Here is a 14109-nt window from a genome sequence, read left to right as displayed (position 1 = left end):
CAGTTGAGTCCATAGAGGAATGTCCCTCTGCCTGTTTCAAGGACTTGTCAATGTGCTGCCTGGGGCTTGTGCTTTGTCTTCAGCTAGCCCTGTGTTCCCCCATCAATACATAGGGCAAGGTCCCCAAGGAAAGAGCTTCTTTTCTCATGGAGCTTGGCGCCCAGCTTGGTGGCATGTGGAAGTGTTCTGGTTTCCCAAGCATGGAAGCTCTCTGAAGAAAAGGACCAAAAGCTATCCTCTTGGGTTTTTATGGAGGCTTCTTTACACAGTCATGATTAAGTAAGTCATTGGTTTTTGGTTAATTCAGCTCCTCTACCTTCTCTGGAGGTTGGGGAGTGAATCTAACAGTTTTAATCCTCTAATCACATGGTTGGTCCTCCTGGCAACCAGCCACTGCCCTTGAGTGTGGTCCAAAAGTCACCTTCATTAATGACAGAACACCTATTTCATTTGTTTATTTATACTTATTTATTTAAATTTTTGATTTAAGTTCCAGTTAGTTAACATATAGTTTAATAGTAGTTTCAGGTGTACAATATACTGATTCAACACTTCCATACCACACCTACTGCTCATCACAGCAAGTACACCCTTTTTTTTTAAAGTTTTTGTTTAAATTCTAGTTGGTTAGCATACAGTGTCATATTAGTTTCAAGTGTACAATTTAGTGATTCAGCACTTCTGTATAATACCTCATCAACACAAGTTGATATATTATATATATTATATATATATATATATATATATATATATATATATATATGCTCATCATCACAAGTGCACACCTTAATCTCATTTCACTTTAATAGCCCTGAAATATCTCTAGGAACTGTGGATGAAGACTAGATATATCTGAGGAATGAATGTTGGTCATCCAAATGACAAAAGATATATTTTTTATCATCATTATATCACAGTTGGTTTGATTATTAATTTGGCAGAAGATAAATAGAAGAAAACAAACTAATTTTGTACATATAGAAGCCCCCCTCCCATAGGAGATTTAAAGAGAAATGACCAAGTAGGCAGCTTTTATGGCTTTAAGACAAGGAAACAATAAATTTGTGAAGAATTGACAAAACAAAGGGTCTTGAGTAATAGATTAGTGAAGTAACAAGGTTTGTTGATATAGTCTTCTCACCCCTAGTTCCCTGTTTCTGGAGGTGAAGATGGCATCTGCCCTCCTAGTACAGGGAGAGTACCTTTCACATACATAGGTGTTTTTTTTTTTTCTTTTCAGGAGGACAAAAAAGGTTTAGAGTGTCTTTTGTGCAACAGCTGTTTCTTTAAAAATAATCAAATTTTTAAAATTTTTATAAATTTATTTTTTATTGGTGTTCAATTTGCCAACATATAGAATAACACCCAGTGCTCATCCCATCAAGTGCCCCCCTCAGTGCCCGTCACCCAGTCTCCCTCACCCCCCGCCCACCTCCCCTTCCACCACCCCTAGTTTGTTTCCCAGAGTTAGGAGTTTCTCATGTTCTGTCTCCCTTTCTGATATTTCCCACTCATTTTTAAAGTAAATTTAATTTAAAATAATCAATATGCCAAAGTGGCATATTTTGGGTCTGGCATAGTCAACTCCTCTTAACAAAACTGTAGTAAGATCACAAAGAGGATATTAATGTAGCCACATTCAAAATATGGAACATTTCCATCCAAAGAAGAACCCCTCATGCTGCCCTTTTATATCCACACTCACTTCCTTCCATGCCTTATAATCCCCTTCTACTGATAGTTACCCCTCTGCCCACTATTTCCATAATTTTATCAGTTCAAGAATGTTGTATGTAATCAATGGTTTGTACCTTTTCACCATGATGTAGATGTTTAACCATTCACCTCTTGAAGGTTATCTGAGTTATTTCCAATTTGGGGCAGTCACAAATAAAGCTGCTATGTTTGCTCATGTATAGTTTTGTGTGAACATAGGTTTTCATTTCTCTGGGATTAAATGTCTGGGATGGAATGGGTGGGTTATAAAGTAGATTCATGTTTAATTTTTTAGACCATTTTACATTCCCACCAGCAACAGGTGAGTGAATCAGTCTCTGCATCCTCACTAGCATTTGGTGTTGTTTCTACTCTTTATTAATTAATTAATTAATTAATTATTAGCCATTCTCATAGATGTGCTGGGAAACCTCATTGTTTCTATCCTGACGCTCCTTCAGGACTCTGTGGGAGAAACATCTGCTCCCCAGTTCTCCCTCCAGCTTGTTCTTAATTGCAGACCCATGGCTCTGTGTAGTTCCCCTAGAGGTGGATCATGAGCTCTGTGAGGGACATTGTTGTCTTTAGTTTCTGGCCGTTCCCTGATCATGGTTGTCTGTCACTGCCTAGACATCGTGCCTTGACTATTATGTAAATAGGAAGCAGCCTCACTCACATTTCATTTTGGAGGTACTGGCCTCCTGCAGGGGTCATGTGAGAGGATGGGGTGGTTCTTAACTCAAGAATCCCTAACTGGTAGGCAGAGGTGCTCCCTGCCATGTTCAGAGGCCCTGGGTGTCCATCTGTGCTGAGGGCAGAGGGGCTCCCTGCTGTGTTCACCAACTCTTAGCACCTATCTCAGTCTATTTAGGCTGCTATAATGCAATACCACTGACTGGGTGGCTCATCAACAAATTTATTTCTCACAGTTTTGGGGATGCAGAAACATTCAGACTATAATATTCTTCTACTGGCCTCCCCAAACTCATGTCTGAGTTTGCATTCTGAAATGCAAAATACATTCATTCTATTTCAATAATCCTAAATGTCCTAACTTGTTCCAGCATTAACTTAAAAGTCTAAAGTCCAAAGTCTCATCTAAATAGCATCTAAATCAGATATGGATGAGACTCAATGTATATCTGGAAGCAAATTTCTCCCTGCTTTGAACCAAAGATGTTGAATCTGTGAACTTAATTAAACATGTTATGTGCTTCTAAAATGCAATGGTTGAAAAGAGATAGAATATATATTCGTTTTCCAGAAGGTGGAAATAGGAAAGAAGAAAGGATTGAGAGGTCCCTTGCAAGTCCAAAACCAGTAAGAGTCCTGTCCTCACTGTTTTGGATAGCCCTGCCCTGTGACTTTGCTGGGCACACCCCATGCTGCAGGCTGGAATCAAAGGCCCATGGCTCTGCTGGTCTATTGTTGTATTGGGCATTGCTCCAGCAGTGGCTTTCTGTTGTGATCTTGTGTTCTTGGTGGTCCTTTGCTTGAGTCCATGGCCTGAGGCTCACAGGGCCATCCTTCAAAATCTAGGTGGAAATAGCCATACCCCTTGTGCTTTGCTGGGTGCACCAAGTCCACTCGAACCCACAATGTGAAGCAGTGCCAAGCAGCACTGGCCTCCCCTTTGAAATCTTTCTGCCATGTAGGCCCTTTCACTCTGGGCCTAGAATGGGAGGGGCAGCTCTAATGGTCTCTGAAGTACCTTCTATGGACTATTCTTTCATTGTGTTGGATGGTAGATCTTGGCTTCTGTTTAGATGGCTGATTAATCTCTCCATTGTCCTACCTTCTGTTGAGATGTCAGATACAAAATGATGACCTTATCAAATTTGGCTGTGCCTTTTGTGTTCTCTCCTGAATAAACTTTCTCATTTCTTTCAGTTTGGATAGGCTGAGAATTTTAAAGTTCAGCTTCCTTTTTGATTAACAATTCCATATTTTTTTTTTAAAAAAAATATTTGAAAGAGAGAGAGTGAGCATGAGGCAAAGAGAGCATGACAAGCAGCCTCCCTGCTGAACAGGGAGCCCAATGTGGGACTCAAGCCCAGGATGCTGGGATCATGACCTGAGCTGAAGGCAGACACTTAACTGACTGTGCCACCCAGGCACTCCGATTCCATCTTTAAGTCATTTCTCACTTCTCTCATTTTACTCAAAGCATTGAAGAGTAACCAGGCAGCTCCTAAAACTTTTTGCTTAGAAATCCTCAGCCATCTAATTAGCTAATGTCATCCCTTATCAGTTGTACCTTGCACAAATTAGGATACAAACAATTGAATCAAGTCCTTTGCTACTTTATAACAAGGATCACCTTTTCTCCAGTGTCTAATTACATGTTTCTCATTCTGTCTGAGACCTCCTCAGAATGGCCTTTACCATCAATATTTTGTTTACCACCACCATTTTGTTTATGAACACTTAGGTATTCTCTATGAAGACTGAAGTTTCTCCTCGGACAGTTCTTAGCAGCAATGTAGGCTTTTCCTGGTGTATCCCCCCAGACTCTTCTGCCCTCTACCCATTACCTAATTCCACATTTTTAGGTATTATAGCAGCATCCTCACTTCTCAGTACTACTATAACAAAATGCCACAAACTGGGTGGCTTATAAATGATGGACATTTTTTCACAGTTCTGGAGGCTGGAAATGCAAGGTCAAGATGCCAGCTTGTATCCTCATGTGGTGGAAGGGGCAAGGGATCTCTCTGGATCCTCTTTTATGAGGGCACTAATCCCATTGATGAGAACTCCACCCTCATTACCTCCAAAAGCCCACCTTCTAATACCATCACTTTAGGGATTAGAAATTCAATATATGAATTTTGGGAGGACACAGACATCTAGACACATGCAGCAACCACAGCAGCATGACACAGTTTTAGAACATTTCATCATCCCAAAAAGACTCCCAGGGCCCATTTGTGATCAGTCTCTATTGTTACCTCCAGCCTTAGGCAACCCTGATCTTTCTGTCTCTCTAACCTATTCTGAACGGTTCATTTAAATAGAATGACACAATATACAGTCTTTTGTGTTTGACTTCTTTCACATTGCATAATGTATATTGGGTTCATTCATAGCATAGCATGTATCAGTAGTTCTATGTTGTAACTTATACTACTTTTTATTATCCACTTACCATGGATAGACATTTGGAATGTTTCCAGTTTTTGCCTCTTTTGAATAATGTTGCTATGAACATTTATGCTTTTGTGTGAATTGTTAAAAGATACATCAAGGCATAGTAAATTTTTAAGAGTTTATTTGAGCAAAAATTAGTTTGAATTGGCCAGTGCCAAACTGGAAGTACTTAGGGAGTGCTCTACCAACAGGAGCTATAGGAAAGACTTTTACAGAGAAAAGGTGGAGGAAGCATAGTAAGGAAATGATTTGATTAGCTATAGCTTAAGGGTTTGCCTTATTCAGGAAGCCTAGTTGACTGTTTATGATGAGTTGTCTTTAGATTTTGATTTCTTAATCTTGAGGCATTTATTACAGGCCTAGATTTTGGTTTGCTTTTGTAGGATGAAAAGGTGTTAGAGCCACATTTAATTTAATATTTAATGGCCTTATTTAATTAATTTAATAGGACATATGTTTTATTTTCTCTTGAGTAAATTTCTAGTCTTGAGTGGAATTTCTGGTCATATGGTAATTTATTATTTAACTTTTTAAGAAACTGCCAAACTTTTCCATGATGGCTGCACCATTTTACACTCCTATTAGCAATGTTTGAGGGTTCCAGTTTCTCTACATCCCTGCCTTTCTTCATATTTTGTTTCAGAAATTCCATGCCCATTTGAATTCTAATTAAATAGAAAAAATACTTTCATGATTCAATGAAAATACTGAAGTCTCAATTAGATTAAGCATTTGACTATATACTTCTGGTTTAATAACAGCAGTTAATTGGTCAGAATTGATTTATGTTGTGGAACTAATGGTCTAATTGCCTAGGGATTATATGGTAAATAATTAATGACAATTTACTGCAGCCTTCCTTATAGAACATACTTTAGCCGTCTGCTTCTACTTCTGGGTCATCTAATAATTCAGGAAATGAAATCAGCTTTCTTTAGAAGGCAGACTGGTGCTGTATGTGTCTCTGGGGTGTCTAGACTCTGAAAGAACAAGACCCATGATTTATTTATTTTCTTATAGATATAGTATAGAATGGCCGACCCTAACAGATACTAATAGCAATATAGGCTTTTGTGCATTTTAAACCTCTATGGACTGAGATAAAATAATTTCCTGTGTTCCTTTCCAGATTGTTCACAGAACACTGGCAGCCATGTTGGGTTCCCTTGCAGCATTAGCAGCGCTGGCTGTGATTGGAGATGTAAGTTGTAATATTTTGAGTCAATGGCTTAACACTCGATAGAGTGTGAGATTCAAAGACAGTCCAGGAATTAGGCATTACTGGTGATTTTAATTCCTTTATATACTATTTCCACATTTATCCCTCAGGATAATGAACTACTAGAAGCATGAACTAAAAACTTTATCACCATTGATGAGTATTTTTCATTTGACTTTATCATACACACTTTTTTTATTCCCTGTTTTAGCTGAGGAAAGGCTCATCATAGTCATTCATTGGCTAGGGCTATATAGCTGAGTGGTGTTAGAGTTGACTCTGGGTACTGTCAACCCTTGGGATCTAGAGGGGGCCATCCTGCATGGAGCAGAGGTAGGAAATGATGAGGTTAGAGTTTTGTCTTGCAGATACCAGGAGGTCCCTAGAGATGCATGTTTGGGGGTGGATGGCACCCGATCAGTGTCTGTGCATGGCTTGTCTGGCAGGAGTATAGGCATGAATGTAGGAAGGCAGGAGAGGCCAAGCACTCACTGGAGATGGAGGCCTGCCATTGTTTGAGGAGCAGTGCTGGAACTGAACAAGGTGGGAGCATACAGAACTGGATTTGGAAACAACTTTATAGAATTCACAGGAGTGTTTTGCAAAGTGCTACTAGAGACCAGTCAGTCAACCAAAGAATAATAACTGGCTTAAAAAACTATGTGGAGCCATGCTCAGTTATTTATTTTATTTTTCTTAGTTAGATCTTATATAAACAATACTCTGGAAAATGTCCCAGAGTCCTAAAACTTATACATAAACCACTATTATTTTTATTTTAATTAACTTTAAGGAGCAGTATAATAGTAATTATTTTATTTTTATAAAATGTTAATGTGGCATACAGCCTGGACTGTGGGTATCTCCCTGGGCCACCCATAGTCCAGGTTGGGAGTCCTCTCCCAACAACCAGACTCTCACACTCCATGTTCCCAGTTCCCCATGACCCCAGCCTTCTCTACTCTGCAGAATTGTTAGAAGATGAAGTAAGAGTTGATAGACAACTGGTGAGTAGGACAAGTGTGTCCTTTAGTTATAGCCATCTTGGCCTCATGCCCCAACACCAAGGAAGGCATCTAGGGACCTCAATAACCTCAGGGGTCAATCCTATAATTCAGGCTAGAGTTCTTCATGGAGTTGCCAGGGACAGGATTTAAGAAATCTGCTTTTCTTATTATTAAATGCATAGACTTGACATTATTATGCCTTGGGTCACAAGTGATTTTCATCAGTGATATTTCTAATTTCAAAGGCAAGAGGATGGTATGATTTTTGACTCTGGCCCAATGAGTGGGGTTGCCATAAAGAGCAGCACATTTTTTACAGCTTATCACCAGGAGGATGATGCCCAAGATTAATTGGAAATTTGTGCTTTGATTGTAGAGACCCAGCCTGACCCATGTGGTGGAGTGGATTGATTTTGAGACGTTGGCCCTACTATTTGGCATGGTAATTACAATCCTCCCAGTGGGACACGGTTCCAAGCCTGTGTAACCCAGCCCCTTCTCTTTTGCTGCTACTGTGGATAATCTTTTATTATATTAAAAACATTGTACTGCTTGACAATTAGGGCTTGGTTAAGAAGTATTAGTACAGGTCTAGACAATTTTTCCTGTAGAGGAATAGAATAATTAGTGCTCTGGTTAGTTAGGTGGAGAATTGAGTCACAGGCCTGTCTGATAGTTGAATTATATTGCCATTTAGAAAATTTAGCAAAGTTTTTGAGTTACTTCCCTTAAAATATAAAATGGAATATTCTAAATAAGTGAACCAAGTAGTTTTGGTGATTGGAAAAACACTGTAATTACATGGAAAAAGGAAGAAATTGTCCCTGAGTAATAGTTCGTGTGTTGTAAACTGATTTAACTAGAATCAGTGAAATCTGATAAGGGCCTGGACAGCAATGGGAATGCTGCACATGTTCTTGAACAGACCCCACAACAGCTAAGTAGCCTAAAGGAGGACTTTCCCTTTCTGGTCAAAAAATCCTACTCTGTGTAAAGCAGGTTACTATATTTCCTCATTCTCCTTGGTAACATTTTATCCCCCCTGGTAGTCATAACAGAAGGCCATGCTGCTATAAGCTTCAATATGATCCAAACTAGCTGCCTCCTCTAGAGGGTAAGGAGATAGACCAGTGCTCTGAACTCAGGCTTTATAGAGAAGTTCATAATCACGTTGGTCCTGAAAAGTATATACTAGGGCCTGGGCATCTGGAAAGAAGAAGGAAGATGTCTCATAAAATAGGTTAAAAAACACTTTAGGTGAGTTGTGTATTAGCTTGCTGGGGCTGCCATAATAAAGTACCACATTTAACAAAAGAAATTTATTCCCTCACTTCTGGAGGCTGGATTTCTGAGACCCAAGTGTCAGCAGGGTTGATTCCTTCTGCGGCCTTTCTACTTGACTTGCGGATGATCATCTTTCCCCTGTATCTTCACATGGTCTTCCCTCTGTGTGTGTCTGTGTGCTCATCTCTTCTTATAAGGATACCAGTCATACTGGATTAGAGCTTCACTTTAACTTATTCTGAGGTACTGGGGTTAGGATTTTACCATAGGAATTTGTGGGGGAAAGTGGCACAATTGAGCCCATAACAAATGGTTTAATTTTTTCTCAGTTGAAGTCAGTTCAGCAAGCTTCTAGGATTCTAGAAATTTGGAGGTGGAAAGATAGTCTATATATCCAGACTGCTCCCTTTGCCTCTTTATTTCATGGCAGTCAGCCACCCATGGGGACACTGACCCCAATTCAGAGTCTCAGTCTCTTCTGGATAGTTTTGGCAGCAAATGTGTGGACTAGCTTCCACAATGGAAGACAACACAAGACCTACTCATTCAGTTCAGTTCAGTTCAGTTCATGTGAAGCATTTATTGTTGAGTGAAGCACCACATTCTATAGACAGGTGGCCATTTGGGTTAGGATGAACATTGATGGTTACTATAGACAAGGTGGATATTTGTACTGAGCCTAAACTGATTTTTGGAAATTTTCATTTTGTATAGTATATTTAAAAGACTATATTGAAAAAAAAATAAAAGACTATATTGAGCCTACTCTTTTCTAATTACTTTAATTTACATAATTTTATTGAATTTTTATAACAGCCTTACAAGGAACAAAACTTTAGAGGTGAGGTAAGAAAGCTAAAGTACAGAAAATTAAATAATTTTGTTTGGACAAGATTTAACTACTTCTAAGTGGCAGAGTTAGTACTTGCACATGCATCTTCTCACTCCAAGTTTAATACATTGGTATATTACCATCTTCAGAGATGGAATAAAGAATCTTCCAGAAAGTTCAAGCTGGTTGAAATGTCTGGTTGATTAGATATGTAATAAATGGGACATTACTTTTCGTTTTTGTCTCTATGTCATCCCTAGAAAAAAGCACAAGTTCTGGGTTCAGATAGAACCAGAGAATAATCATTTCAATGTAACTGCTCTTATTTGTGTGTTTTGATCAGATTGGTGATGAAAATATGTTTAACTATTTTAGGAAACAAAATATAACCAGTTTAAAAACCTTAAAGTGTTTAATTGTTGTTTATGTGGACATGTATGTGTAGAAGGCCACATTCCGGCTCATTTCCTCTGCTTCTTTTAGCTTTGTGACTGTGAGCAAGTCATCTTCCTTTTCTGCCCCCTGGTGTCCTGGGCTATATAATAGAGAGTAATGAGGGGGGCTTGGGTGGCTTAGTTGGTCTGGCTCTTAGTTTTGGCTCAGGTCATGATCATGTGTCCTGCATCAGGCTCCACACTGAGCACAAAGTCTGCATGTCTCTCTCCCTCTGCTCTCCCCCTGCTCTCTCTCTCCCTCAAATAAATAAAATCTTAAAAAAAAAAGAGTAATGATAATATCTGATGTTTCTTGTGAAGATTAGGTGGAATGATAGTGTACCTAAGGTATATATCCCTGGATAAAAATATAGAGCTGCACACCTGCTAATAAGAGGCTTCATTCAGGAAGTTAGTAAGTGGACTACACTCAGCAAGAGAGCAAGAAGCTTCATGAAGTGACAGCTTTCATGCAAAGGCCAGAGCTGAGATTTGCAACTGGTCACTCCAATGTCCTTTCAGGATGGCGCATTGCTAAAAGAGTCTCCTTAACTCCTTTTTCTGTTTTTCCCTACAGATGATCTTAGTTGCTATATTTTCGGAAACTGGATTTTTTGATTATTGTGCTGTAAAGGTAGGTTTGATGTGGCATTTAATATTTATGTATTAATTAATTTTTTTGCCATGATGTATTTAGTTAATAAAACTACCATTTAAAGCAAATATTTTGGGATCCCTGGGTGGGTCAGTGGTTTAGCACCTGCCTTCGGCCCGGGGTGCCATCCTGGAGTCCCGGAATCAAGTCCCGCATCGGGCTCCTTGCATGGAGCCTGTTTATCCCTCTGCCTGTGTCTCTGCTTCTCTCTCTGTGTCTCTCATGAATAAATAAAAATCCTTTTTAAAAATAAAGCAAATATTTTAAAGTTCCATTCTCCTTTTCAAAATCACAGCTGTTAATACAGGGTACAGTTGCTGTGCCGAATTAGATGGCTCTGAGCAACTTTCATGTTCTCAGTAAACTGAAGAAGGAAATCAAGGAAAGGAGTATTTGAGTTGAATGTTTGTGCAACATTGGTTAAATTGGCAAGTTGAAAGCTACATATCAAATATTGTTTTGCATTTTAGAGCATCTAAACATTTCAACTTCTGATTACTTGCTTTTTGGTGAAATAATTTCAATAATTTCTTTCTAGTCATTGAACATCTAAATGTTCACTTTTATAACTGGAATCCTAGAGAATCTACCAGCACATTCTAATAGCCAGACTCCACCGGTGCTAATTCACTCAGGGTTGGTGAGAGGAGATCTTGCTATGCTGTGCTAATGTGAAAGCTGATGTTATACTTGATTTTTTTGTTTGTTTGTTTTGGAACTGGAAAGTTCTTTTAAAAAATTATTTACTCATCAAAGCCTTTGCAAACTCTGAAAGATAGAACCATGGTATGATTTTTGCCATCTTTGTGTATCATCTTGCACCTTCAAATATCTGGCCTCTTCCTCTCAATATCTTATTTATTTATTTATTTATTTATTTATTTATTTATTTATTGCGAGGGCGCGGGAAGGGAGGGTCGGGGTAAAGGCCATTGCCGCAGTGTCTGATAGAGGGGCCTGCACCCGCCCCGCGCCCCGCATCTCTCAATATCTTGATACTGAAAGTCCCAAAATCTTAAGTTGCCAACAATCTGCAGGCTTAAGGGTCACAGCCAGTCTGTCTAACCAAAAGAAGCTTGCAAAATACTGGATAATGTTAAAGGGATACAGTACTATCACTTTGTAATCAATGAACCCTCACAGGGGACTGTGAGGAGAATCAGAGGGAAGGAGTATAGTCCAACATGGATTCAGAATGTCCAGGAACAAGGTATCACTCCCTCATCTTAGCAAATGTAGGAATCCATGGGCTGAAGTTTCAATCCACCATGGAGTGTTTTCTTGGACTCCTAGTTCTTAGAATCCCTATGAAAAATCACATTTTTCTACAACCCCACTGATCCTGACCTGTTCTTTCTATGTGTGTGTATATTTTAGACATACCGACTATCTCGAGGAAGAGTGTGGGCCATGATCATCATGTTGTGTCTCATTGCTGCTGTCCTGTCTGCCTTCCTGGACAATGTGACCACATTGCTGCTTTTTACTCCTGTGACCATAAGGTATGCAGAGTGGCCCTGCCTGGGTGTTAATCCAGGCTCATGGTGGTGTGCTCTGACTTCTCAATCTAGCCCCTGCTTTCCCTTTGCTGGTGTGCCCTAGTCTAGCCTATGTCCCCCAGGACTGTGATGCTCAGTGCTTTTGGCTATGGCTATGGTTTTGACTATGGGTATAACTATGACAGCAGCAGTGGTGGCCACAGAAACATCTGTAGGAGTCAGAAGACTCAGGCTTTGCTGTCCCAGGATGAGGGACAGAGCATTAGTTGCCAGGAGTTCTTGTCCATTAAGCTAATCACAGGTGTAACAGAGCACAGTGTAGGAGCTCTTGCCAAGTGGGCAGGAGCATGTAGCCAGGGACTGGGGAAGGTGGGGCAGCCATCTTGCTCTCACCAGGCTCCTTGGAGTGTTGTGGGATCTGGCCTGACAGTCTCACAACCCTGAGGTCATTACCTGAGCCAAAATCAAGAGTTGAGGGATCCCTGGGTAGCTCAGTGGTTTAGTGGCTGCCTTTGGCCAGGGACATGATCCTGGAGTCCCGGGATTGAGTCCCACGTCGGGCTCCCTGTGTGGGGCCTGCTTCTCCCTCTGCCTGTGTCTCTGCCTCTCTCTCTCTCTCTCTCTCTCTCTCTCTCTCTCTTTTTCTCTCTCTCTGTCTCTCATGAATAAATAAATAAAATTAAAAAAATCAAGAGTTGGGCGCTCAGCTGAATGAGTCACACAGGTGCCTCCTTTTATCCATACTTAATGTTCTTTGTCTTGAAGATGGTTCTCCAGCATATCATGGTTTTTCCCTGCTTGGACCCATCATATCCTGGTACTCGGCTGATCCTAGGGAAACAGATACCCCCTGGGAGTTCAGAGGAGCAAGCTACATAATTAAAGGCCCTAGACAAGTCACTTTAGCTACATTGATCTGGGTTGTGCCTAACCCAAGCTACTGTTTTGAGGATTCTGTTGGATAAAAGACCCTCCTGGACTTGAGGCTGGAGACATAGCAAGTTCAAAGTGATCGATAAGGGACTACCTCCAGGGCTCAGGACTAATTCTAGATAATGACTTTGGCATTTGAAGACTAATGACTCTCAGAGGCAGAGTAAATTGGAGCCCGGGTGGGGGTGGTGGGGTGGTGGTGGTGGGGGGGTGCAGCCCCATAGGTGCAGCCTGCAGGGTGCAGAGTTGGTCTCTTGCCCGAGCTTCTGCAAACTTGGCTGCCTCATCACTCCAGCATGTAGGCAGGGGTTTGGGGTAAGGGGACACTTGGACACAGGTTTCCTGCAAAGGGAATGTAGTACCTCCTAGTATGTGAGGTTCTTCTGAGAGCAAATGAAGGCTGGAATGAACATGTTTTAAGGGTGCTGGGAACAGTAACACATACTGCTGATGAAAGGCACCAAACTGCCTTGAGGAGACCTCAGGGGGCATAAGGCAGGCCACACTCATCTCCTCCAACTGAGGCAGCTCTGTTGCTGTCACTGGTTTGGAAACCATAGTATCACCTGCATGTGCCAGGTCCCAGAGTGTTGGTGCACTCTCTAACCACAGCTCCAGTGAGAGTGGGCTTCCAGGGGGCACCCATATTCCTGTCATCTTCTCAGCCTTGCTGGGATTTGTTTATATCCTCACTGTTCCAGGAACTAATTTTGTAATTTTATGTGAGAGTAGCAATTCCATTTATTAGTCTAAAAATTATATCTTTCAGATTCAAGTGTTAGTGTGCTTAGATTCACTATTTATATTACCATATTCTTCATGACTTTTTGAGCTTAATAACATTCTTTTGCCTTTGTCTGGAGTAGCGTTAGTCTTCACAGTTAAACAGCTAGGCCCATTTACATAGGATGCCATCTCTGTGCTTGCTCTGGCATTATTGATTAGTGTATCCTAATTATTTTCTTGCTGGAGGCAGATCCTGGGAGCTTCCCCAGCTGAGAGCTGCTGCTGCTGATGGTGATTGGAGTCTGATCCTCTTTTTGGACTTATTCCTGTCCGTGGTCCCTGGATACCATTCCATTTTCAGCTTCCACATGGCTCTGTAGGCTGATCCTCCCACAGATATGCTGATGGTTATGCTTTGAGCTGGGAGATGGTGGGAAGGACCTCTGACTGCAGCACCTTAGAGACCCAAGGCTTGGTATCTATATGGAAATGGACATTGTGGATGAGCAGGTGTGGTGGGCTATGATATGTTTCCCAAACCTTCTTTAAGGCAATTTTTTCAACCTTGTGCTCACTGGATCCACCTAAAGAGCTGTAGAATGCTGCTGTCCAGGGCTACTCCCAGGGCTCGGTGTGTCATGGGCTGAGCAGTAG

The 14109-nt window shown here is 40.8% G+C and overlaps 1 protein-coding gene across 5 annotated transcripts in view; it reads left to right on the top strand.

The window, feature by feature from the left end:
• OCA2 (OCA2 melanosomal transmembrane protein) overlaps positions 1-14109 on the top strand; it is a 389085-nt gene that overhangs the window by 127471 nt on the left and 247505 nt on the right. For all 5 annotated transcript variants that reach the window (XM_055326878.1, XM_055326881.1, XM_055326880.1 and 2 more), the window contains 4 exons: positions 5996-6067; positions 7469-7534; positions 10220-10276; positions 11675-11799. In XM_055326878.1, coding sequence (XP_055182853.1) covers positions 5996-6067; positions 7469-7534; positions 10220-10276; positions 11675-11799 — 320 coding nt within the window. The remainder of the gene's footprint in view (positions 1-5995; positions 6068-7468; positions 7535-10219; positions 10277-11674; positions 11800-14109) is intronic.

Source organism: Nyctereutes procyonoides, unplaced genomic scaffold (genome assembly GCF_905146905.1).
Source record: "Nyctereutes procyonoides isolate TBG_1078 unplaced genomic scaffold, NYPRO_anot_genome, whole genome shotgun sequence".
Lineage (NCBI taxonomy): Eukaryota > Metazoa > Chordata > Mammalia > Carnivora > Canidae > Nyctereutes > Nyctereutes procyonoides.
The sequence above is the reverse complement of the archived record's forward strand: the minus strand, read 5'-3'. Positions and strand labels throughout refer to the sequence as shown.